General features: G+C 39.6%; 1 protein-coding gene across 4 annotated transcripts in view; it reads left to right on the top strand.

Moving 5' to 3' along the window:
* plce1 (phospholipase C, epsilon 1) overlaps positions 1-25531 on the top strand; it is an 85349-nt gene that overhangs the window by 44907 nt on the left and 14911 nt on the right. For 2 of the 4 annotated variants that reach the window (XM_079660830.1, XM_079660833.1), the window contains exons 8-33: positions 9139-9293; positions 9386-9558; positions 14024-14164; positions 14305-14452; positions 14672-14782; positions 14896-15005; positions 15167-15283; positions 16669-16710; positions 17101-17229; positions 17315-17451; positions 18618-18724; positions 18839-18963; positions 19075-19219; positions 19326-19481; positions 19621-19735; positions 19882-20044; positions 20158-20280; positions 21132-21268; positions 21363-21601; positions 21851-21912; positions 21994-22159; positions 22275-22382; positions 22722-22838; positions 23399-23557; positions 23946-24081; positions 24335-24376. In XM_079660830.1, the coding sequence (XP_079516956.1) occupies positions 9139-9293; positions 9386-9558; positions 14024-14164; positions 14305-14452; positions 14672-14782; positions 14896-15005; positions 15167-15283; positions 16669-16710; positions 17101-17229; positions 17315-17451; positions 18618-18724; positions 18839-18963; positions 19075-19219; positions 19326-19481; positions 19621-19735; positions 19882-20044; positions 20158-20280; positions 21132-21268; positions 21363-21601; positions 21851-21912; positions 21994-22159; positions 22275-22382; positions 22722-22838; positions 23399-23557; positions 23946-24081; positions 24335-24376 (3363 nt within the window). The remainder of the gene's footprint in view (positions 1-9138; positions 9294-9385; positions 9559-14023; positions 14165-14304; positions 14453-14671; positions 14783-14895; positions 15006-15166; positions 15284-16668; positions 16711-17100; positions 17230-17314; positions 17452-18617; positions 18725-18838; positions 18964-19074; positions 19220-19325; positions 19482-19620; positions 19736-19881; positions 20045-20157; positions 20281-21131; positions 21269-21362; positions 21602-21850; positions 21913-21993; positions 22160-22274; positions 22383-22721; positions 22839-23398; positions 23558-23945; positions 24082-24334; positions 24377-25531) is intronic. The other 2 variants (XM_079660831.1, XM_079660832.1) reach the window with 2 other exon arrangements.

Genomic DNA, 25531 nt, shown 5'->3' with positions numbered 1-25531 from the left:
GCAAATCCATACATTTTCCTGCAGCAAAGATTTAGAATTGCTTTAAATCTTGAACAAATTCAACAAGATGAGGCATGTTTTAGTTTAAGACATTGTTTGTAAAGTGAAAATAATTATCTTTTGATTATCCTGGAGTTTTTGGAAGGTATGACATACTGTAAGATTCAAGTGAGATCGTGCTTGTGCACTTCTTTCTTACCATTTATGGTGTAATTCCTCGATTCAGTCTTTTGACATCATAACCTGCTATTATTCTATGTTAGTGAAAAAGCTCTTTTTAAATCTAACTTGTGTTATTTAGTTTCAAATGGATATGCACAACATAAGATCCATTCAAACCTGCCAGCAGAAATAGGCGTGAATGGACTACGATTCTGTCAGGCGTTTTAAAGATTAACAGACAAAGAGCCTGCGTCTGTGTATCGATCGCACGACCTTGAAAATAAGATGTTCCATTTCCCCCGTTGAATAACAGAACTTTCTTTTCTTTTTAGTTCTTACCAGTGTTTGCTAGCTTTTCAAACTGAATCTCAGGTTCAATTTGTCATATAAAACTGACATGGTTGAAATAGACATTAATAAACAGTGGTAGCCAATGACATGTTTTCATCCAAGGTCTATAGAAAAGCCTTTGCCTGTTCTCTCTATACATTCGCTCTCCTCTTTCTTTTTGCCTTCGAAAAAAGGATGAATAAAACCTATTCATGCTGGAGGTAATTGCGTGTCACAGGTTCAGACGTATTTTCCTTTGAAGGACTTCGTATTCATAAAAAAAATGTGTTTGTGCCAGCAGTCGTTTTACATTCAGGATAGTTTTTACATTAGTAGAAAATCTAACTGGTTGAAGTGGTTTCCATTGTCATATTCGATTTTCGATAAACTAGCGAAAAATAATTGCATTAGTTAAGTATGTGTTTCATAATAACACGTTTTTTCACTAATCGTTAGGGCCCAATAAGTCAGACTATGTTATATGGAGGTTGTTTTTATGACAAAACACCTCAATTTGTTCATGTTTTCTTTCCTATTTTCATTGCTTGCCCACCCTGTATCAACAAGGTGTTTTGGATTCAGTATAGTGGTAGCAACACTTGCACTTGAAGTCACATTTTTACATTTTTTACAAAAAGGCTCCTACATAGATACTATGCCTACCAGGATCATCTCCTTGCCAACCGTGGTATATTCTTAGAGTTTAAAGTGGTGAGTGAGAGGTGAAGTGTTTAGACGTTCCTTACATGTATCATCCATTGTCATGACCTGAAAGCATTTTGCTGGTTCCTCTGATGTGTGCGAATGACAGTTGGTGTTTTGGTAGCAGAGCAATCATTTGGTTGAAGTAGCAGGTCAAGAGAAATGTTTTGGAGAGATAAATGATGCTTAACAGGTTGAGTTGACACATGTCTGGGTCATTACCACAGGCTTTTGTAATGACTAGCAACACCTATAAAGACAAATTCAGATTGTTAATGGGGCGAGACAAAGGTAGGGTCAAGGTTGTTTTTCTGTGTTAAATGTGGTTGATCTTCAAGGCTTTGAGAGGAATAGTTTTCATTAAAGCATATGTTTGAAAATGCATTTGTTTGAAGTACTTTTAATGTAAGCATGGGTTTTGCAATACCCTAGATATCATTATGCTTATCATAATCATGAAGCGTGCCTTTAGGTCTCTGGAGTTTTTTTTATCAATTTTTGGATGAAATGCCTTAATCTCCCGTTGACCCCTTTACTCTCGAGTACACAGTTTATAATTATTGAAGAAAAACTCTACCGAGGACCACTGGGATTTAGCCATTTTCGTGTGAACTGTAAATGGGAGTGGTTTAAGTGCTTTTCTTGACCTCGTTTCCTTCGTCGCACAATTTAGTGTACTGCTAAAGGAAGTAGCAAGCTCAGCAATAGACTGATGTCTTTCTTTTTCCCTCTTTCTTTCTTTCTCTCTCTTCCTCTCGGTCCACATTGTACATTGTGTTGCCTGCTAGCACTGACAGCAGATGTGGTGGGGAATCAAACTGAAGGGAAGTCTCAAGGATTTCAAGAGCACATATTGTTTACATGGCGATAATTGCTAAAAATACTTATCTGAACGCATTCAGGCTGGACTACGACTTTTTTCTTCACATGTGAACACTAGCTAAGATAATATTTGGACCAAGGTAACGGTTGGACAACCTTTGATAGTTTTGACAAATAACAGCATGTTTTTGAATGTGGTTATATTGTTACACCTAGGTTGCTCTTTTATTGTAGCAGACTTCGTTTTTTAGACATCTTTTCTAAACAAATTATACATAATAAGTATTTCAGTGAATCTTACTAAGGTAATGTGCCTTATCCAAAATACATATACAGTCTAGTAAAGAGTTTTTGTTAAGTGCCATCCTTAGTTTGCTTTACTTGTTGTTTTAAAACCCAAACACTCAAATTAGCTTAATGTAAAACAAAAAATGCAAAACGTCTTCAGATTCAAAACACTGTGACCCAAGAATACATGTAGATCTTTTTTAATTGGATTAAAGTATAATATATTTGGGTGGTTAATTGGTGTTATGATATTTCTGTCCATAGAATAAGCCACTTATTGTTTCAGCTCTTGTGCAGTAACCACAAAAAGACATTAAATACTTATTCAGAAGTATCATATAGACACTTCAGTTATCAGCACCTTACTGCGACTCATAATAGGAATATTCCTCTCCAAATATACAAATAAAAACAATTTCAATTCAGTGATCCTGTGTATAATAGGATACTATGAGAAAAAAAGATGGGGGGACATTTTTTTGAATCTATTGTTATTGCCTATGTCTCCTGCACTCTGCCCAGTGTGTGTTATCACTGTGTGTGTACATGTAGCTGGATGGTCTGCCTGGTTGAACTGTAGCACATGGCTGTGAACTATGTATGGTGTCAGTGAAGAGGGGGCGGGAGAGAGAGAGAAGGATAGTGAATGCAGTCAAGAGAAAAAGCAAGGACTGACTGCTGATAAGAAAAGGGAAAGAAGCCAGGTGAGTGAAAAAGACACGGAGATACAGGTTGAATTTGAGAGTTAGACATGGAGTGAGGGAGAAAGGGAGAGAAGGAGAGAGAGCAGAGGGAGAGAGAGCAGAGGGAGAGAGAGAGAGCAGCTGCAGGAGAGAAGGCACTGAGGGTGCGAATGTGGACAAGTGTACTCTGGTGGCTCCGGCTCTGTCAGAGTGGACGCAGCAACCATGAAGCACTCTCACAGAGCGGACTACAAGCTGATCAGTGAGTACAGGAAATGTGAGTTACTGTATGGCTGCCTGTGCATTCCCAAAACTTGTAAGAAATTATAATATTTACTGAGTACATATGAAATAGTTCTGTCTGTATTTGTTTCTAAATGTAGTGTCTTTATGTATGATGATTACAACTACTGTTTGTTTTCTATTGTGGACACCACTTAGGTGTTATGCATATCAGAAATCAAAGGGGAACTTGTTTGCATGATAATCATTGACTGATTGTGATAGCGAGTCATTTGCTCTGCTGGGTGTTAAAGACATATTACATATTAAGTGGGATTCAAATTTGATTTCTTGGTTTGTTTTTGGCTATCGGTGTTGATATTTGTATTAACTCCTAAGGCTTCATTGTTAAAATACTGCTCTGTGAAATATGTAGCCATTGCATGTTGACTTTATATTTATTTTCCAATTCATGTCAAATGCGGGCTCACAGTTTCACAGTGTGTCTTACCAAATTTGTGACATTTATATTCTCCTTAAGTCAGTCTTTCATATTGGTTTATATATATATCAAATATCCCTGGACCTGTTTGATTGTGTTACCTTTTTTACTTATTAATTTTACGTATTAAATTACAACATTTTATGAACTTCTAAATACAAAAAAAACATATTCACCAACAGCCTGGGATCTCGAGTATCCAGAATCATCTCACAGGGACGGTAACATTTTGATCCAATTTAAACTTAGATTTTTTTAAACTTTTGGTAAGGATTTTTTGTTGACGTTTTTCTGATTGTTTGTTTGTTTGCCAGCAACATTACGGAAAACCACCGCCTTGATTTTCCTGAAAATGGCAAGGGGTGCAAGGGTATAGAATGGGCAAAGGAAGAACCTATTAAATATTGGAATGGATCCATAAAACAGGGCAGATACAAATTGTATTTATGACTATAGGACATTTGGCTTTGGCAGAGGTGTGCGCTCTCTGAGTGCCCTTCTACTTTCTTTATGTGATGGATGATGCAGCAGTTTGGAACATTGTGTGTGAGGATGTTCAATGTGCCCCCTTGATACCAGAAACCTGACAGTGACAGTCAAGAATCTCAGAATCTCTGGGCAACGTCACACTGAGTTGACCCCGAGAGCTTTTGTCACACTTGGCCGTGGATACGTTTTGTCTCTGCGGATAGTATGACACCTTACAGTCAGACACTGAGTGACCTGTGTTACATCTGATTTGTGTCAAGTCACAGTAAAGTTACACAGAAAAAGCTAATTTACATATCGATATATCCTGTGCAAAAATACAGTTTAGTTTGACCTGAAACCTCTTTATATGAATAACATATTACAAAGAAAATGATGTGCTTTTAAAAAATCTCATCAAATGTACTTTCACTTGACTTAATGATGTGAAATATTCATTGCTCTGATTTGACATTTGGATTCATTACAAAGAGCCTTTTGTTTAATCTCTCCAAACTTCTTATCGACATCACGTTTTTTTTGTCCTCCCCACCAAGAAAGAGAGAAAAACAAAATGTTATATCTATGTCTGCACGTGGTTCTGTGCGCCTATCTGATTCCAGACGGAGACTGAAAGCTGTCAGATGGATCAATGTGTATTGCTTCTGTGGTGGCTGTGTGTGTCTGTGTATACGGTTGCATGTGTGTGTTATGATTCTTTGGTTTTGTATGTTTGTGCATGCTGCTGTGCATGTGTTAGTTTGTTTTGCTACTACTTGTTGATTTGTGTGTGTGTCTACGACCATGAATGGAAGCTGTCTAATGCTACAGTGTGGCTGGAGAGATTTGAATGGACGATTTTTATTGTTTTTCTTCAGCAGTTTCTGAAAATCTGAATAAATCAGATTAAACTGTGTTCCTGATTTCCATTTGTGGTGATGCAACATTACAGTAGTTCAGATATCAGACAGTTTAATCCCCCACACAGAACCGGAAAACAAAATACGATTGTTGATATTGTCAAGAGGAAATAATTTAAAATGTATTATGATATTTATAGGTTCAAAGGGCTAATCTAACGGTCCTTTGACTCGGGCTGTTTGTGCTGCACCTGTTTGAGTGCCCTAAATACTCCAGCGGAGGAGTTGTCATCAGCTCTCTCTCTCTCTCTGTGTGTGTGTGTGTGTGTGTGTGTGTGTGTGTGTGTGTGTGTGTGTGTGTGTGTGTGTGTGTGTGTGTGTGTGTGTGTGTGTGTGTGTGTGTGTGTGTGTGTGTGTGTGTGTGTGTGTGTGTGTGTGTGTGTGTGTGTGTGTGTGTGTGTGTGTGTGTGTGTGTGTGTGTGTGTGTGTGTGTGTGTGTGTGTGTGTGTGTGTGTGTGTGTGTGTGTGTGTGTGTGTGTGAACAAACCTCATAGTGTTGAAAGATGTCACCTGTATCCTTTCAGATTGAGTTTCATGTCTTACAGTGTTCCCCATGAGTCAGTTATTGTCCTTGGATTTCACTGAATGAGACATTGATTTAGTATTTTGTTATCCATATATAATTATGTTTTGGTGGTGGTGATGGTGAAAGTACATTTGCTGTTGCTATAATTAGAGGGTAGAGCTCCTGCTTCAAATTGTTTAGAGTAAATCATCATATAAGAAATCGTTTTTTATTTGCTCTGTTTTCACAATTGTATTCCTCTTGATATGTTTTTATCTGCACCTAATACACACCAAAGCACCTTCTCTGTAATGTGTAAACTTACCTGGTACTAACCCTGATTCTGATCATGACATGAGTGTCTTACCTTTTTACAAATAATTAATACCATTAACCAATTGTTGAGCTTCAGTGAGGTCTTATGAACACTAGTGATGCAGACATCAACAGTTTAATGCATTACTCTTAATGTTCACTAATTGATTAATGATTTACAGAACTACACACATGCAGCACTAATCTACCCTCTGAAAATCAGACTTAAATACTGAAATTCTGTTTTTAATAATATATCCACCACATGCTCTGTTAATGGCATGCCAGCTGCTAAATCAGAAATGCCATGAAAAAAAGGAAATATATAGAAATCAAAGCCACCACAGCATAGCACAGCGGATGTGGATTTGTATTCAGCATGCATACTGTAGCACATGAGAACCCGTGCATCAAAATGGGCGATCATGGTCTATTAGTCCAGGCTCATGTTCCATCAGCAGGAGTGCAGTATGCTCAGTATTGCTCATCAGTATTCTTCTAACTACTTTTATTACATTTTTTTCTCACCAGTGGATCGCAGATTATATTAGAAATCACTGGAATCCACAGTCTCATTCCATTCAGCTTTAAATGTTTGTTTATCTGTTGTCAAAAATGATATTGCACAGTTGTGTGAAGAAGGAGCACATTGATAAAGCACATAGCAATTTATTTTATACATTATATAACATATTTTCTTAATCATTGATTCTATTTTGGGAGCCTTGGTTTCGACACGAAACAGTGTGATTTTAAAAATGAAGGGTCTTTGGCATTTTTTAAGAATCAACATTTAGAAAACGTTATATAAACCACAGTTGTTTTTATGAACTCTTAACATATTGTGGTTGGGATTTTTTTCTTTTCTGTATCAATGCACATTTGCTTTTTTAATCAAGTCTTCAGAATCTCTTATGACCTTTTTGAAAGCTTTACCTGCCCGTGTGTTCCCTAGCTTAAAGGAGGAATAAATGAATTATTAAATCTTCAACAGCGTCATTCAATTCATATCACTTCATTCTAGCTGTCTCCATTTCCACTTCAAAAGGTTAGCATGTGAAAACAGCCTCAGACCAGAAAGGAAGAGACATTGCTCATATGCTTGATTTTAAACTGTACTGAAATCTTAATGACATTTTTTCTAATAAAATAATAAAAAATGGTTAATGATCTTCCACAATTTGTTATTCTAATTTAACAGCAGTTCAACTAAAAGTATCTGTTTTTGACACTAGCTCAAACACATTTCCAATGGATGACAGTTGAAATCTTAACTATGTGGTTTGATTTAACACTTTTACTTGGTTTGTTTTATAAGTTGCAGCTGTACGTTTCTACCATTACACTTTTTGGAAATCTCTCAGTAAAAAAGGGATACTTTTTCTCCAGTTTGCAACTTTATTTAAACTCCATATATTTAAGAGATCAGGCTCTCTCTTCTCAGTTGTCAAAACGTGTTTGTTCTTTGTAAAAACGTGGTGCACAAATGTCAAGATATTTTCCAAGCTTGGACAATATAGAGGAACCATCATTCATAACCTGTAGTCTGTCTCTGTGTGTAACATTTAAAGGATTCAGTGGATTACGATGTCTCTGTAACTGTGATAGATAGCTCACACCTGCAGCACAGTGTAAACTACAACATTTCCACTTAATCTACTTATCCCTTCCTTCCTCTCTATCTCAACTCTTTCCTTTTCTCCTGTCTCTCTTCTGCTCTCCCTTTTCTCCTATTTCCTTGCATTTTCAAACAATTGTTCTTTTCTTTGTTCCACCTTTTCTTGGTCTGTCCTTGAATACAGTAACCAATTAAGGTTTATCTTATTCTTTGCTTCTTTGTTCCCTTCCTTTGTCACTTCTCGTTGTTTCTGAAGTGTCTCTTGTGCACAGTAGGTCTCTGTGTTCTTAGTTCGTTACAGAAGCTGCAGGCCGGATCCACAAATCAAACTGTGTAAATAAGCAAAATTTGCCCCTGCAGAGCGGCCACTGCTGTTGCCATGGCTACCTGTTGCTAAGAGTTACCAAGGACAACCTATAAGTGCGTGTTCGTATATGTCTATGCATACACAGTTTTTTTTTGTGTGTGATTGCGAGAGGGGACCAGGTGTGTTTCTGTGTGTGTGTGTGAATGAACAGACCAAATCTGTCTAATTCCTGGGGGTCAATCTATTTGATGTACTATTTCTTGCATTCATGATATAATACAGTCAATATTTCACTTTTATTTTAAACACTACTCTGCTAAACAGATCTTTGTAGCATATAGAGCAAATTAAATGCTAAAGACAAGATCTACTTAATTAGCATGCATATCATTTCATAGCACATAAAAACATGTTTGAAACACTTCCTTTTTTCTATTTGCCCTTTATTAGGCACAAATACCGTTTAGATTAAAGCTGTTAGCTGTCAGGTGCTTTTGTAATGGCTTGTATTTGAGGATTTCAGCAACATTTCTTTTTTTTTGTTGTTAGAATAATTCCCCACTGAGTAGAATATGTTTTCGTTTCTATGATCAAAATGCAGTCCCTAAAACCATCCCTGGAAAAGCTCCTGCGCTGGAAAATCCTGTTTATGTGGCATTCATCCCGACAATGTACAGTATGTCTACCTGGCAGCACCAGTGTAGAACATGTCCATTAGTCCTTTGTTAGCAGAGATGAGGACAGGTTTGCATATGTGTGTGTGTAAACAGACAGACTAATGGATCCAACTGAAATCCAAACACAGGAACTGGCAGGTGATCAATGCTGTTCACTTCTGGAGGGTGAAGTGTGCAGGCCTCTCTTGGCTGGTCGGGGGGCGGGGGGGTTAGAGAGAATGTGGTATGCAGGGATTGATGGATCAGAAAACTCGAGGCATTCGGGTTAATCCGGAAAAAGAGATGCACATTTCAATGAGGCTTAAAACTTTTTATGGTGAGAGAGAAACATCAGAGTGGAAAATGTCTCCCTTTGACTCCCTTCTCTGGTTTCTGCTTTTGAATTTCTCGTACGAACAACAGCAGTCCCTTCTTCCCTTGTGTGCCTACTACTAGTGGAGGCAACCCATCCACCCTCTTTGCGTCTATTAACTCTCACCTCTTCTCCTTTTAGTGAGTTCAACAGCTTTTTCTCTCGCCATAGAATACCAGCTCAATGTTGATATGTTGTGTAAAAGTAAGATCAGGAAAGTAAACGTCTTGATGTCTGACTTGTTCCTTTTTTCCCGCCCGTGCAGAGCGTCAGCTGGCCAACAGTATGACCAGCAGCGGCTCTCTGCCTCCCAGTGTCAGTGGGATCAGTAAGGAGCTGGCAGACGTGCGTCACCTTGTTCAGTTCCCCGAGGAGATCGCCTGCATCCTCACCGAGCAAGAGCAGCAGCTTTACCAGCGGGTGAGAGGACGCAAACACATGTCTGGTGGAAATGTGAGTTTAAATGAACAGAATTAATAATAAAATTCACATTTGTCTGTTTCTTTCTGCAGGTCTTTCCTCTGGACTACCTCTGTTTCCTTACTCGAGACCTAGGCAGTCCCGAGTGTCAAAACAAGCGCCACCCTAACCTCAAGGCCTCACTGTCTGTGCCCGCCATGCCTACCCAGAGTGCTCAGCGAAGCAACGCTGTGGAGGACCTGGTGGCACGATTCAATGAGGTGAGGTTTACAGCATTAACACGCATTCAACTAATCATTTAAAAAGCTGCAGATTAATATAAAGACAAATTATTAATTGTTTTTGCTGTACTTCAAACCTAACATCCAAATGGTTTCCCTTTCTTTGTGGGACCTTTGAGAGGCTATGACTCATCATATTAAACTTGTGAAGTCAGCCTACAGTATATCTCACAAGCTCAGTTTTTACTACAGGATTTTAGTGGGATGAGCTCACTTTGGAATCTGTGATACCAATCAGAAAACTGTGGAGTGACTCCTGAATGGCTTGAAAAACTTTTTAAACAAGACCTCATGGAGATGTTATTCATGTTGATGAGAGCACTTCTTAACTATTGGAACAATATTGATAGAAAAACAGTGCTTGACTGCCCTTTAGGGACACCCCCCCCCCCTTAATGACATCCTCAGAGACAGTGGAAATGCGTTTATTGCTATTTGATATAAATGTGAAAGCAGAGAAGTAATTGTGCTTTCCTTCAGCTGGACTTGCGTTGTGGTATTTGCCTTGCGAGTCATACCAACTTATCAGCTCAAGACTGATGCAGATACTGCATGTACTGGCACACACACACACACACACACACACACACACACACACACACACACACACACACACACACACACACACACACACACACACACACACACACACACACATACATAGGTGTACTGTAAGTTGGCTGAAGTTACTCTCTGGGGCATTGTGTCTTTTATGGTGAGTGACTTTGAGAATAAACAACCACAACATTGCACTGCCGAGTAAGAGAAAGCGAGACGGGGCGAGATTGATCGGTAATTATGATGTCATCTTTAGGTTGCATGCCTCTCACATCAGCTGCTTTTCATTTAAGTCAGCTAGAGGAGAGACACAAAAAAATCAAAGGCGCATTGTAGCCATATATGGGCACAATGGAACAAGAGTCAAATGACAACAGCAATTCTCCCTTTGAAGACCCCGATAAAGCTGGCTTTCAATTGGGAATCCCTCCAAAGAAAATTAGATAGTGTCGAGTCGTCCGTCTTGTACCATGACTCACTTTTTGAATGACCTGTTATATATTATTATATATATACTGGATCCCCCTGCTTTTATTCTTTGACAACTTGTATTATTGGCAGGATTAACAACACAGCTGAACTGTTAATTAACACAAAAAAAGTTGAACATTTATTTCGTTTTTAAGCAATGTTTTAACCCAAAAAAGCAAAATATTTTGATAACATATTTGAATTATTTTAGCCTTGTTTGTTGAACTTTCTTGAACTTAATGAAAATAGTTAAGTTGAAGCCTTTGTAATGGTTACTTATTCTTTACTAGGCTTCGGTCTCCTTTTTTATTAATGAATTCCCAACAAGAGATATTCTCTACAGTACAGATGACTTAATTGGGTTTTAAGCTTTTACATGTTTAGGGAATTTGACTGACAACATTTATATTCATAGGTAACATTTTAATCTTGTCCATTTTTAATCTGTGTATGGGAGTGAGTGATTGTAGTAAGCAGGATGGAAAGCATGGCAGGAGAACATTTGGAGTCAGGGAGGAGTGAGAAGTTTGGGCCCCTGTCTCGAGTGTTTAGCTCTGACAGGACCACTATGTGTTCATGTGTTGACTTTGTCGTACTGTAGCTCTCTGTCAACCTTGGTTATGTAATTCATGTATCAAGGATAAACTGACCCTCATAGTTCAACTAATAACACACACACACACACACACACACACACACACACACACACACACACACACACACACACACACACACACACACACACACACACACACACACACACACACACACACACACACACACACACACACACACACACACACACACATACATACACACACACACACAGAGATGGAGACAGCCAGACGGACAAACAGATGGACACATATACAGACATCAAAGGGGGGATCAGTTTGTACCTAGCTCCTGGTGTGTGTGTGTGTGTGTGTGTGTGTGTGTGTGTGTGTGTGTGTGTGTGTGTGTGTGTGTGTGTGTGTGTGTGTGTGTGTGTGTGTGTGTGTGTGTGTGTGTGTGTGTGTGTGTGTGTGTGTGTGTGTGTGTGTGTGTGTGTGTGTGTGTGTGTGTGTGTGTGTGTGTGTGTGTGTGTGTGTGTGTGTGTGTGTGTGTGTGTGTGTGTGTGTGTGTGTGTGTGTGTGTGTGCAGTATATCTTGTGGAAAATGTTATCTAGCTGCTTTGATAACACACTGTACATTTTGCCCAACTTTACTGTGCTCCTCCTGTCTGTTCTCATCTCTTGCTCTGTCCTGCTCTTCAGTGCCATTACTCGCTCTCTCTCTATATATCTCTTCATATCCTGTCTATTATCTCTCGCACACAACACTGAGCACACACTTTTGCTATCTGGAATATCAGAAGAGATGCCAACTCTGTAAAATGCCTTGATCCGTGGCGCTTCAAAAAGCCACTTTGCAGACGGTCAGAGTGGTTCAAATGGTGACTGTAATTCAACCCAGGCGCTGACAAGGCTGCGCTTTATGTCATAATGCTAGAAGTGACTGATAGCACATTTTCACGTAGTGCGCGCACATCCTGGCACGCACAGAGCAGATAAAGTGAGATAGTGTTGGGCGGCAGGGTGGTTTGTCAGTAAGCCATGTACTGTGCATTCTAATACAACTGAAACATAATGGAGTGAGACTCTAAATCCTCGAGTACATGTGTTATTTCACACTCAAACATCAACAAGTCCATGCAATAATGATAAAAGAATATGATCAAATTGGAAGCTTCAGCTGAAAAGGCTGTCGTTTTCTTAACAATAATATTTCAAACTTGTTTCATTCCACTGTGACTGAACTCCCTAATCATATTCATGTTTTCTATTTGAGTGAAGGAAGATATTACATTGGTGGGTTATCTTTTTGAGAAGGATTACATTCTCTCAGTCACCCTCTGCTTGAACCATACAGGATTGCATAAACTGGTGTGCTTTTGCTCGTATTGGATAATAAAAAAATAAAAAAAGACTTAACAAACCGTACAACTATTAACATAAAATAGTTAGACGAATACAGTATAGCATTTAATCAAAATTTAACGGTATGTAGAATATCTAATCTAGGATGTCTGTAAGCTGCGTTTATAATATACATGTGCCAGAGCTTGTTATGTGAATACATAGTACATAAATACTCTCATACATACAGTAGTGTATGTTAATGGACCCATGTTGTGTACAAGGGCAGGGGGTTTGGTTGCATGTGTGATGTATGATTTCTGTGTTTCTGTTATAAATTAATAGATATTGAGGGACAGAGGTGACAGAGGCAAAAAAATAAAATGACAAGCTCAGACAAAAACTCTATGTGAGAAACTGAGTACTATGTTACATGTTTGTGTGGCTCTATTTAGTCCCTGTGTAGTCAGACTGTGGTGGGCTTTATAGACCCTTACATAACCCAGTAATAGATCTGTGGGCCAGGGGGATGTGTTCACCGCCTGCAAGGCAAGAGGGGTTAAAGAGTTTCATTGTGTGTGTGTGGGTGCATTTATGTGCATGTGTGAATACATTCATGAGTCTTTAACACATAGAGACACAGACACTAGAGAGCAAGAGTCAGCAAAACTGAAATCTGATCTTTGTCTGTGTTGTGTGTGCCTGCGTGTTGCAGAGAGTGTTAAAGGAAGCTGACCCTGATACATATCTGGCTCTTCCATCGTAGTTTTTGCGTGGGATTGAGGGCATTCAGCGGGTAAAGCTGACACATATCTGATTGTGTGTGTGTGTGTGTGTGTGTGTGTGTGTGTGTGTGTGTGTGTGTGTGTGTGTGTGTGTGTGTGTGTGTGTGTGTGTGTGTGTGTGTGTGTGTGTGTGTGTGTGTGTGTGTGTGTGTGTGTGTGTGTGTGTGTGTGTGTGTGTGTGTGTGTGTGTGTGTGTGTGTGTGTGTGTGTGTGTGTGTGTGTGTGTGTGTGTGTGTGTGTGTGTGTGTGTGTGTGTGTGTGTGTGTGTGTGTGGTACAACTTTAGATACATGTTGCCAAAGCAGACTTTAAAAGAGAGGATTTATGAAAGAACAAGACCACACACAATAAAGAGTTTATGCAAGCGTCCACTATTAATTGCATATGCTTAAATATATACAATTATTTTCATTAATTTTCATTATGAGAGAGGGCGAAGTTAGTTAGTTTAAAATATTTAACAATTAGTCGCAAATTAGCCACATTGTTATCATCGATTAAGTGGAGTAATTATTTACCCATTCATGCAAAAAACGTCAGAAGATGCTGTTTTTTAGATTCTCAAATATGGAGATTTCCTGCTTTTCCTTGTTTTATATAATAATAAACTCAATATTCCAACACATTTCAGATTGTTTTCTAAACCATGGATCAATGAAGAAAGTAATCAGCGAATTGTTGCTAATGAAAGTGTTAGTGGGCTGAAACTGTATGTTGAACTCTTTGTCACCAGGTGAGTTCATGGGTGACGTGGCTGATCCTGACTGCTGGCTCCATGGAGGAGAAGAGAGAAGTTTTCTCCTACCTGGTCCATGTCGCTAAATGCTGCTGGAACATGGGGAACTACAACGGTGTCATGGAGTTTCTGGCTGGACTCAGGTGCAAAAGCACACACAAAAACACTCAATTATGTACACAGTGATTAATGTTCCGAATCTTTTTGTCTAAATAATGTTTTTATTAAAACCTGATCACGCAAATATCCCATTTGACCAACAGAGATTTTCTTTATCCCCCAGGTCCCGCAAAGTGCTGAAGATGTGGCAGTTTATGGATCAGTCAGACATCGAGACCATGAGGAGCCTGAAGGACGCCATGGCTCAGCACGAGTCTTCTGCTGAGTACAAAAAGGTTGTGACCAGAGCCCTCAATATCCCAGGATGCAAGGTGGGTTGCTGTTTTTAAAGGTTTGATTTGGAGTGATAAGGTCAATAAAAAAACTGTTGACTTTTTATTACAATAGAAATTACAAAAACAAAACACTCGATTAAAAGGAGGTGTACCGTACTCGTCCACAGCCTGGGAATCTAATGGTGTAATTTGTAATGTGTCACTTTAGTAGTTCACATTATTTCTTCCTTGGAATGTGTTTTTCTCTGACCATAGGTGGTGCCATTCTGTGGGGTTTTTCTGAAGGAGCTGAGTGACGCGTTGGATGGGACAGCCAGCATCATCAGCCTGAAACCACCTGTGGATAATACAGAGGACTCCATAGAGGTGCAGCAAACACTCACACGCATTAACAAACACATGCATCTCATATTACTGACTCATGCACTTACATAATCAGACATCATATTTAAATTCCATCTGCTTTCGTTTGTGTTTAGTTTGTGTCTGACTTCAGCGGCCAGCACAACTTCATGTCGCGGTCAGGTCCTGATGGACTACACATCCCAGAGAAAGAAGCCACTGTCAGCAACATCCTCCAGATTATCAGGTAAAAATCCATACTTACGTCTACGGAGTGAAAGCAACACAAGTGTCTGTCTTCGTCACTTCCCACTTTGTGTTCCACTTTTTCCTACTCGCTGTTTTGCTTTGTTCTCAAATGATTCTTCACTTTATTCTCCTTTGACTCGTCTCTTTCTTTACCCCCAGATCCTGTAATCGTAGTTTGGAGGCAGAGGATCCTGATGATGCTTCCACCAGTCCTTCGTCTACTGGCCAATCCCCTACGTCCAGAAACAACTCCTTCAGGGACCGCTGCCGCAATCAGTCAGTACCTCCATTTCCATATTTTCTATATTTTCTTTACCAAAAAGATAGAGTTCCTTCAGTGAGCAGCATCAGGGTCTGCACAACAACGACAAAAAGGACGAAAGAGTGCTGCTTACCACCCTAGAAAGGGGCAGTGTTAAATAAGCTTATGAGATATACAGTACAGTATCAGATGGCACATAGCATTTGATTTAATCCATCAAGAAACCGCAACATTGTCTATCTTTGATTGGTTACTGCAGTAGCTTTCACTTTTTTGTTTATGGCTGTTTTACTGTATTTCCTGTTCTTGCTTCTTGTTATGATAAACAGGTGGTGTGTAGAGCACATATTTTATTTATTCACGTATTGTGCTTAAAGAACATTAAACCCCAAATGTTTTTTTTTATATACTTATATATTTGCTTATTGGAAAAAAAAGGCAAACCACTCCTTTAAGGCAGACTAGGGAGGTTGCATTGTTTTGCTCTATGGCCCTTCCTGCCAAAGTTCAATTTGTCAAAACTGTTCTTTTACAGACAAGGACTTAAAGACAAACTAAAATATGGTCCGTCATATATAGATTTATATCTGAACTATAAAAACTGCTGAGCTGTTTAACTGTTCCGTTGTTAGAAGTTTCTGAAAAGGCTTTTGTGGACATCCAACCAAAGGAGTCCCTTTCAGAATAAATAAGGCAGCTGCTGCGAAATGATTATCATAAGACTAAGAATTGCATTTTTAGAAGCTGTAAATATATTGAAACATTTGTATTTGATGAACTAAACAACTTGATGCTGATTCAGGGCTTAGAAATATGTGGTCTGTAGGGCATGTTCCTTTTGTTTCAAGCTAATGAGCTTATGAAAAACACTTGTGCAGATTGTTATTGGGATGAGGAGATGTTCACATAAACTCCTGTGTCACAGAGATACAAGATAACAGGTTAGTTTCCTGTCAGAGCAGGAAGCAACTGAGCTCTGGTACTTTTCAGTGGCAGGTAGCTAATGACACAAGCTGGAATTTGGACACTAACTTACAATGTTGTTGAAGACTCATTTCATTTCAAGCTCGGCCTGCACTGTTTGTGTTATGGGAACCTGGATTGTCTTCTCTGTGTTTCTGGACAGTTTTCTCTGACTCTGAGTTATTAGCTCACATTAGAGCTCAGGATAACAACTCTTATTCCATTTTGGCTTGGTGTATTGAGTTCATTTGTCTTGGATACAGATAATCTTTCTTACTCAGAGATGTTTCGGAATTATTTCCATGTGTTTCTGATCTTTCCTTCTTGCATTACCTTATTGCTATATTTCTTTTCACTTCTGTGTACTGAACCTGTTTCGATCTTTGTTGGTCTCACACTTCCCTTCTTGCTTCTTTGTCCCCTTTTTCTATTCTAGTTCCCATTCTTTTAGGACACCGTCAGAATCAAACCATGTCTTGTAAGTGGTTATAAATGTGTCAGGATTGTCATTACGCTGCCTAACATTAACATGGTTAAAGTTGCTGTTTGACACGTGTTAAGTAATCAAGGAATGTGCAATGACAAATGCATGACGCATGATACTCAACTGATGCACTACAGTACAGGATACATTTCTGTGTCTTACTGTAGATGCAGCTCAACTCTTTCTTTTGACTAGACAGTAACTCGTTTGTTTAAAACATACTACTTTACCTCATCAAGTGAACTAGTTGAAATGAAAACAAGAAACATATTTATTTACAGATTTCTGTGAAATAAATAAAATAACATTTGTAGTTTTTAGATGTAGTTTCATAATCCTAAACTGCCTCTCTGCTCTTGTAACCCACCTTCTACCCATCTTTAGATTCATGGTGGGGGATTTGTCCGATTCGGAGGGGGACTTGTCGTCTGAGCCGGGGGTGAAGGAGGTGGAGTTTCAGGGGACTGAGGAGACGCACAGAGCCTTCAGCCATGGCACTGAGCTTATTCCCTGGTAAGAAACACACACTTAAACCCCAACACACACACATATGAAGCTCAACAAACACTCCACGCTTATTGTATTCTCCATTCCTCAGGTACGTGTTGTCGCTGCAGCCAGACGTCCACCAGTTTCTGCTGCAGGGGGCCACGGTCATCCACTACGACCAGGAGAGCCACCTCACCGCTCGCTGCCTGCTGCGGCTACAGCCCGACAACACAACACTCACCTGGGGTAAGTGATGACCGTGTCATTAAAAAAAAATCACTACACAATTCAAAAGAGTGGGTTTCCCCTGAGATTGGAACAGCTTGTTAGCCATTATTCAGACTCATCGTTCAGATATGTCAAAAATATACAAGTTTACTTTTTGATAGCTTTGAGAAAATATAAAGAAAGTATACGAAACATTTTAGTTTAACTTACAACCTTGTTGTCTGGGATTTGTATTTTCCGGACTGTTATATTTTCAAATATAACCCTCTCATTTATTTTCCAGCAGTGAGAGGGTTAAAGTTTGTTGTTTTAAAGAATTATTTACACAAAAGATTTGATTTGATTGACTTAAATTAGTTAATAAGTTAGTTGGTTAGTTAGTTAGTTAGTTAGTTAGTTAGTTAGTTAATTAGTTAGTTAATTGACATGAAATTGAATTGCTTTGTAAAAATCTTAACTTATTATTTTATCTTGTCATCTGTAGAAGTTGAGATGTCTGTCTGTATGTGTGTTTATATCTCAGTCAAGCCCAATTTCCTTTCGCATTATTACTCTTTAAACCAGGGGTGTCATACTAAAGGCCCGGGGGCCAAATCCGGCCCGCCACTTCATTGTATGTGGCCCACAAAAGCTTCCAAAAAATATAATACGTTTATTATAAGGTTACGTGCCGGTTTACAGGAGCACGTTGCCCATAAACTACATGTCCCACAATGCATCTCATTGTGTGAGATGCGCACTGAAGAGACTTTCAATTACTTGCAATTATTTGACCTAGACTTCTGCTTTCAGACGTAGTTAATTATGAAGTTATTACCCTATCCAATAATAATCCAATGCAGAGGAAATATTGTTAAATAATACATTATTTTATATATATTATATATATTTATCCATGTATATTTATAAAGTCTTAAAGTTACCACCGGCCCTTTGAGTGCAACCATAATTATAATGTGGCCCGCGATGAAATTGAGTTTGACACCCCTGCAGAAAACAGGCATCTATTTCATATTTCCTGTGTCATTATTATATTTTAAACATCCTTTATATGTGTTTATACTCTGTAATTGAGCACCATGTCTTTTGTAACATTTACAATTTAAACAGGTTATAAATATTGGTCAATTTCCTATGGCTTAACTACATTTCAAACATATTGTAAATGTTTTGATTTATGACAGGTAATCCTCAGAGCGGAGGGGCTTCCCCTGCAGAGCAGCCACTGGGATTAGGACAGTCTGTAGTGGCAGGACTAGCAGAGGGCCTCTTGGACCTGGCAGTTGTGAAGGTTTGTTGATTAAATATGTATCTGGTATTTAGGCTGCATCTTTGGCCTGTAGAACCGTTATTTATTTCTATTGTCTTGAGCCACTTCCTTAACTTTGTCTATTTGAATGTACAGGCAGTGTTCATGGGTCATCAGGGAGTGGACGTCCATGCAGTATGTTTGCAAAACAAGCTAAGCCAGATGACGGTGGAGGAAAATGGCCTCAGCCTCCTTTACGGTCTCAGTACCACCGACAACAGGTTAGTTCCTTGATACCTCTTTCTTAAAGCTTGTGCATTGCTACACTAGTACTTAAAAACACCTTGCTGTTTACTAAATATGTCACGTTATCTCCTAACTCCTGCCACCAGGCTTCTGCACTTTGTGGCCCCCAACCACACTGCAAGGATGCTCCACAAGGGCCTGACAGAGTTGGTGAATGCAACCAGAAGATTAAAGAAGTTTCCTGACCAGAGGTTGCAGTGGCTGAGGAAGCAGTATGTCAGCATGTATCAGGTACACTTAACATTACTTTTCTTGTACACGCCCCTTTATTTCCAACATTATTGTGAATTAAAAGCATTGAGTGAAGTATAACCCTCTGTGTGTCCGTCTCTGTTAGGAGGACGGCAGGTACGAAGGCCCTACCCTGGCTCATGCCATTGAGCTGTTTGGTGGGCGGAGGTGGAACATGGGTACAGGCGGAGTAGAAAAACCCAGCGGCCAGAAAAACAGCCCTCATGATAAAGCCAAGAAGAAGAAGAAGGTCCTTGTCAGGGTCAGTACATGAACAAGTTAAATAAAGCTTGAGGTACAATGTATTCCTTGTTATGCCCTGTGGACTCACATTGATGTAATTTCTAATTCTGAATAGTTCCCTGTTTTCAACATAAATTGTGTTTCCAAACCCGACACAGGGAGACAGTGGGGATGCCACGGATGACGAGATGGTTTCCAGGAAGACACGGAGCTGTAAAGACGGATTGTATCGGAACGGGCCGGAGTCTGACAGCATCGACCAAGAAGATCCAGGTGACCCTTTACACATCTATTTCAATTCAAACAAAGAATAAAAAATGTGTAGATGTATCCGAAGCAAAGGCATTATATCGTAAGAATCCAAAGACTACACACTTTATTGTCTGTATGATTCTTATTTGTCCTCTTTGCCTGTGTAGAGGACAGCTTCCCTGGACCATTCTCCCTCTCATCCAGTAAAAGCCCTGGATTGCTTGGATCTTCTTCTTCCTCTTCCTCGTCTTCCTCCAGTATGGCGGGGTCCAACCATTCCCGCCCACAGTCCTCTCCTGTCCTCTCTGGAACTGTCAAGCAACAGCCAGGGTACGTACCGTATTGTAAACAAAGACTGGAGTGGAAGTGGAAGACTTGGAAGTTTGGATTCTCATCCCTTTGTGTTTCCCTCGGGATTTCTTTTCATTTTCCTCGGCTTGTAGGGCGTGGACTAGCAGGTCATGGCACGGTCGTGGTAAAGGCTGTTTTAAAGGCTTCCAGAATCTCATGATTTCTGACAGCACCATGAGCTTCATCGAGTTTGTCGAGCTCTTCAAGTCTTTCAGGTGTTGACAACATATTATCTTCCCACAAATTGTTTCGTTGTTTTTCAAATTGTTGTTGCACTGTATCAGCTGTGGAGGAAGACACTGCCCCTAAAACATATATTCAAACACATTTTCCTGGTTACAGATGTCATATTTTGACATTCAGTAAAGGCCTGTAGCGTATATTGTACATGTTCTGTTCTCTCCTGCTATCTCTCTCCCTCTGGTTGTATAACTGCAGCGTTGTTATCAATAGCAGCTGAAGAGATTAGATAACATCCAATAAATGCTTTTCAGGGTTATCAGACTTTGGACATTCTTCTGCGTAAAATATTTAGCTTCTATAACTTTTTTTCCCTGTCAAATCAAAGGAAACAATGTTAGTATACCAGTCCTCCTGCATGTCTTAGATTGTCAGGTACACTCTCATCCACTGCCCAGCAGTTTCCGCTTAAATTCCCCACTTGCTCAGCTAAAGCAATGCTGAGAAACTGGAAGTACAATACCCTTTAGAATCTCTGTTTAGCAATAGCAAGGAGCATATAAAGTACAGCAAAACCAAATATTAGAAATGGAGGATATTTGTCACACAAAAGTTTATTAATGTGACTTTTTATTTGGCCTTGAAAATAAATGTAGATCAAACTTTGAATAAGGGTAAATTGATCCAATGCTCTGTAGAGAAAATACTTACTGTCTATTATAACAAGGCTTTTAAAAAAAATGATTTGTCTGCTTATCTTACACAAATGCTGCTGCACATCTGTTTCGTAGGAAATTGGAATACAAATCCTAAAATAAACTGCTTGTCAGTTTTAGGTGGATAATAATCTTGGACTATAATCTGCTGTGTGCTGTTTCCTCCACAGTATCCGAAGCAGGAAGGATTTGAAGGAGCTGTTTGACACCTTCGCTGTCCCCTGCAGTCGATCAACTCCAGAGTCTGCGCCTCTCTACACCAACCTCAGCATCGACGATAAAGACACGGGGCTACAGCCAGACCTCGGTAAAAACACTTGATTTATGTACCGTAGTCTAATCAGTCAATAAAGTCTGCCAAACACTACTTTTTAACTTATTTGTCTCTTGGTCTTTTCCAGACTTATTAACCCGCAATGGCTCTGACCTTGGCCTGTTTATCCGGACGAGGCAGCAGATGTCTGACAACCAGAGGCAGATCTCAGACGCCATCGCAGCCGCCAGCATCGTGACCAACGGGACGGGAGTGGAAAATGCTTCACTGGGCGTCTTGGGATTGGCTATCCCTCAGCTCAACGACTTCCTAGTGAACTGTCAGAGAGAGCACTTGAGCTACGACGAGATTCTCAGCATTATACAGGTAGAGCCTGGAAGAAAGGGTTGAGGAAAGTGCAAGGAGAGCACTTAAAAAAATCTATTTGACTAAATCATGAGGGAGAGATGAAAGCATTATACTGTAGTTAGGGACTGAGAGATAGATGAGAGAAGTGCCTGATGTAGATGTTTACAAGATGGATAAATGGATTACGGTTGTAATGAAACCTCAGAAAAAAGGAAGGAGAGGGTAATGTTGATCAATAATGGTAATTAAGGATTTTATGTTTTGCAGAGATTTGAGCCCTCGTTGAGCATGAGACAAATGGGTTGGATGTCGTTTGAAGGCTTTGCAAGGTATAGAAAAAACGACATAACATGGGAAGCTTATATTAGCATTATGTTTCTTTTGTCAAACAATCCCATCCTCCATTCCAGGTTCCTGATGGATAAGGAGAACTGTGCTTCTCGTATAGAGGAATCCCAGGTGAACCCAGAAGAGCTGCAGTACCCTCTGTCCTACTACTACATTGAGTCTTCTCATAACACCTATCTGACCGGACACCAGCTCAAAGGAGAGTCCTCTGTTGAGCTTTACAGTCAGGTGAGTTAGCCTTTCACATATTAAAGCCATATCTTAAATTGTTATTCTTACATTTTGACCCATAACTCCTATTTGTTACGTTTGTTTCTTATCAATTACTGCAATCTTTCACCAGGTGCTGCTTCAAGGCTGTAGGAGCGTCGAGTTGGACTGCTGGGATGGAGATGATGGCATGCCAGTTATTTATCATGGACACACACTCACCACTAAAATCCCCTTCAAGGTAAGACATGCATTTGAGTAATTCAATAGAGAAACAAGATCTAGAAGAAAAGAACAATTAATCACTGGCTCACAACGGAGCAATTTACACAACGCTGTATGATGTATTTATACAAAGGTAATTAATAAAAACAAATCTACTGACCTGAGTTCATCAGCTGCTTGTTCTTGTGGAAAATACAAGTAACCATATTTTTCCAAACGCCAGTTCTTAAACAACTGTAAGTTATTTGAATTTTTTATCTAAATGTTTTAGTAAATGCCATTAGTAGTTTCCATAGAGCTTCATTGTCTTATATTTGCTGTTTCTGAGAATACAATTTCTTCTATGATATTGCAGGATGTGGTGGAAGCAGTAAACCGGTCTGCATTTGTCAATTCGGACATGCCCGTCATCCTCTCAATAGAGAACCACTGCTCCCTCCCACAGCAACGCAAGATGGCTGAAATCTTCAAGGTATGACAGCACCCAAACCTAAACTCTAGATTCTTTAGTAAGTCCACATGCTCAATTTCAACAAGACCATGCTTTATATACAAGGAATGACATGCACCTACCAGTTTCTGGCCCAACCACACTTGATCAACGGTAGAAAATTATTTATATTTATTTTATAAAACATATTTTCCATAGCCAGAGGCTTGCTTTGATAAAATTCAGGCTGAAAACTGTGCCTTTCTTTGTTGTTTACTCACCCGCACAAATCTGGGCATGACGGAGACATCATGGAACATCATCGTGCTTTCATCTGACAAAACTTCCCAGCCTCCTTTCCTCCCTGGAGGCTGACTTCTGAGTGGCTTGATACAAAAAAAAGAGTCTTTCATGATGAGACAGCTTTGTGCCTCTGGCCAACTTCCATCCGTTTGAACTTGTTTATTTGGAATCTTATTTGTGTTGATAAAATCACTTCTTCACTACTTCTATCGCTTTGCATTATGTTCTGGTCTCCACCGCGTATCATTTCACATCATTTATTCACTGTGTGTCCATCACCTTTCAATATTTACCTTCAGACGGTGATTGGGGAACGCCTTGTGACTCGCTTCCTCTTTGAGAGTGATTTCAACGATGACCCTCACCTGCCGTCTCCTCTGCAGCTGCGGGGGAGAATCCTCCTGAAGAACAAGAAGCTCAAAGCACACCAAGCGCCGGTGGACATACTCAAACAAAAGGTCAAAAAGGAAGAAGGCTTCCTGTCCACACATACATAAACATGTACATTATTTATAGTTAGCAGGTAGCATTAGTACATTCAATATACAGCAGTGTTGATTAGAGTGCTGTCACATGAATAATAGATGCTAATGTGCTCAAATGCACACCTCCTGTACACCATTTTCACTCAGTTTACCTAAGATAATGTTCTTCCGTATACACCATATGCAGTAAAGATTATCTGCTGATAGTTTAAAAATCCCAGAGTATGTGTAGATGCAGATCAAATGTGAGCTACAGGTATATCAGTGTAAATATTATTCTCCCTCCAAATGATTGACATGCACTTCTTATCACTTTGCAGCACTTTCTGTTTTTTAAAACAACATTTGAACCCTTTTACAGGCTCACCAGCTGGCCCACATGCAGGCACAGGCTAGCAACGGGTCACCAGGGGTTACTTCACCTAACAACCCCACCAATGAGGAAGAGGAAGAGGAAGAAGACGAGTACGACTACGACTATGAGTCTCTATCAGATGGTAAGGAGAACTGGGATGGGTTGTGAGCCCTGGAGACAAAACTTCAGAAGCTATAAACTAACACAAACGTCACCGATATTTGTTTTCAATGGATTCTAGGGCTGAAATGAGTCATACATGAAATGTAGATTTTATATGAAGTAACCTTTGAATCAGATTCTGTTCTCACTTTTATTCTGTCTCTTTTTCTAACACCTTCTTTACGTTGATACTCCCTTTATTTCATAATTGATCTTGCCTGTTTTCCACTTAGCTGATGTCCTCACAGCCTCTACTGCCTCGTATAGTCTGGAAGGTAAACGCACGGCTCTGATGCGCCTCTCGATGTACCGGTGTTTCCATCAAATGTTATTTTGTGCTGGTAGTTGCTGGTGTTTCCCTAATGTATTTCGTTCTGTAAGAAATTTGAAATATCTTGGTAACATTTTTATTAGTACTTGAAATGTACTTTATAAATGCTACATTTAGATTTTGTTTCTGCAATTAAATTGTACGGAGAAATTATACTTTATTGTTAGAAATGTATTGCTGTGGTTTCTACCACTGCAGAATAACTACAGAGGAAACACTGGTACGTGGATGTGCCCTCATGATTTGCATCATTGCTATACACTGACTCCTGTATGTGCCTTCAAACTGTAACAGCTGCTAGCTTTCTGCTGTTTGTCAATGTCAAGTTATGTTTTGCTGCACCGCAGCCATCTGTTGTGCATGGTAAGCAGCATTTAAAACTAGAGAATGCAATTCCTGAAGAAATTGCTAGTGGGAATGCTTTATGCTGAAAAGCTGACGCTGAATTGCTATTCTGAAATGTAATGTGTAAGAAGAAAGTGAAGAATTTAGATAGAAATGATACATGAACACTGGGGGCTTGAATGTGTGATAAGAGAAGAAAAGAAAGTAAAAAAGCTTGGAAAAGCAGCAGAATATTTGAACTGCAAACTATTGAACTAACTTGATGACGAATGATCTGTCGCCATGGCAATGGTATTTGATGACACCCCATAATACGCTTAGATGTTTTGATGGCTGCATCGTTACCAAACCTGTGAAGTTTTGGGCTGTTTGGAGCATTTTCACTGAAGTTATGAGAAAACCGTGTTTCATAGCGAGCATTGTGTTGCCATGGCAACGGCATTTGAAGACATTTCAAAACTGTCACGTAGATGTCTTCACGGCTGGACTGTTAGCACACGTGAAGTTTGAGCACTTTTTGACCATTTTCGTAGGAGTTATAGCAATATCGTGTTTTACGGTGAGGGATGTGTTGCCATGGCAACAGCTTTTGAGGAAAACTCACTAATGGCACATAGACATGTTGAGGGCGGACCATTAACTGTCATCTGAAGTCTGGTGGTGTTTTGACCATTTTCATATCAGTTACGACAACATCGGCGAGGGATGCGTTTCCATGGAAACAGCCTGTGGTGAGATCTCAGATTTGGCGTAG

Source organism: Notothenia rossii (genome assembly GCF_949606895.1).
Source record: "Notothenia rossii genome assembly, chromosome: 11".
In the NCBI taxonomy this organism is placed as follows: Eukaryota; Metazoa; Chordata; class Actinopteri; order Perciformes; family Nototheniidae; genus Notothenia; species Notothenia rossii.
The sequence above is the reverse complement of the archived record's forward strand: the minus strand, read 5'-3'. Positions and strand labels throughout refer to the sequence as shown.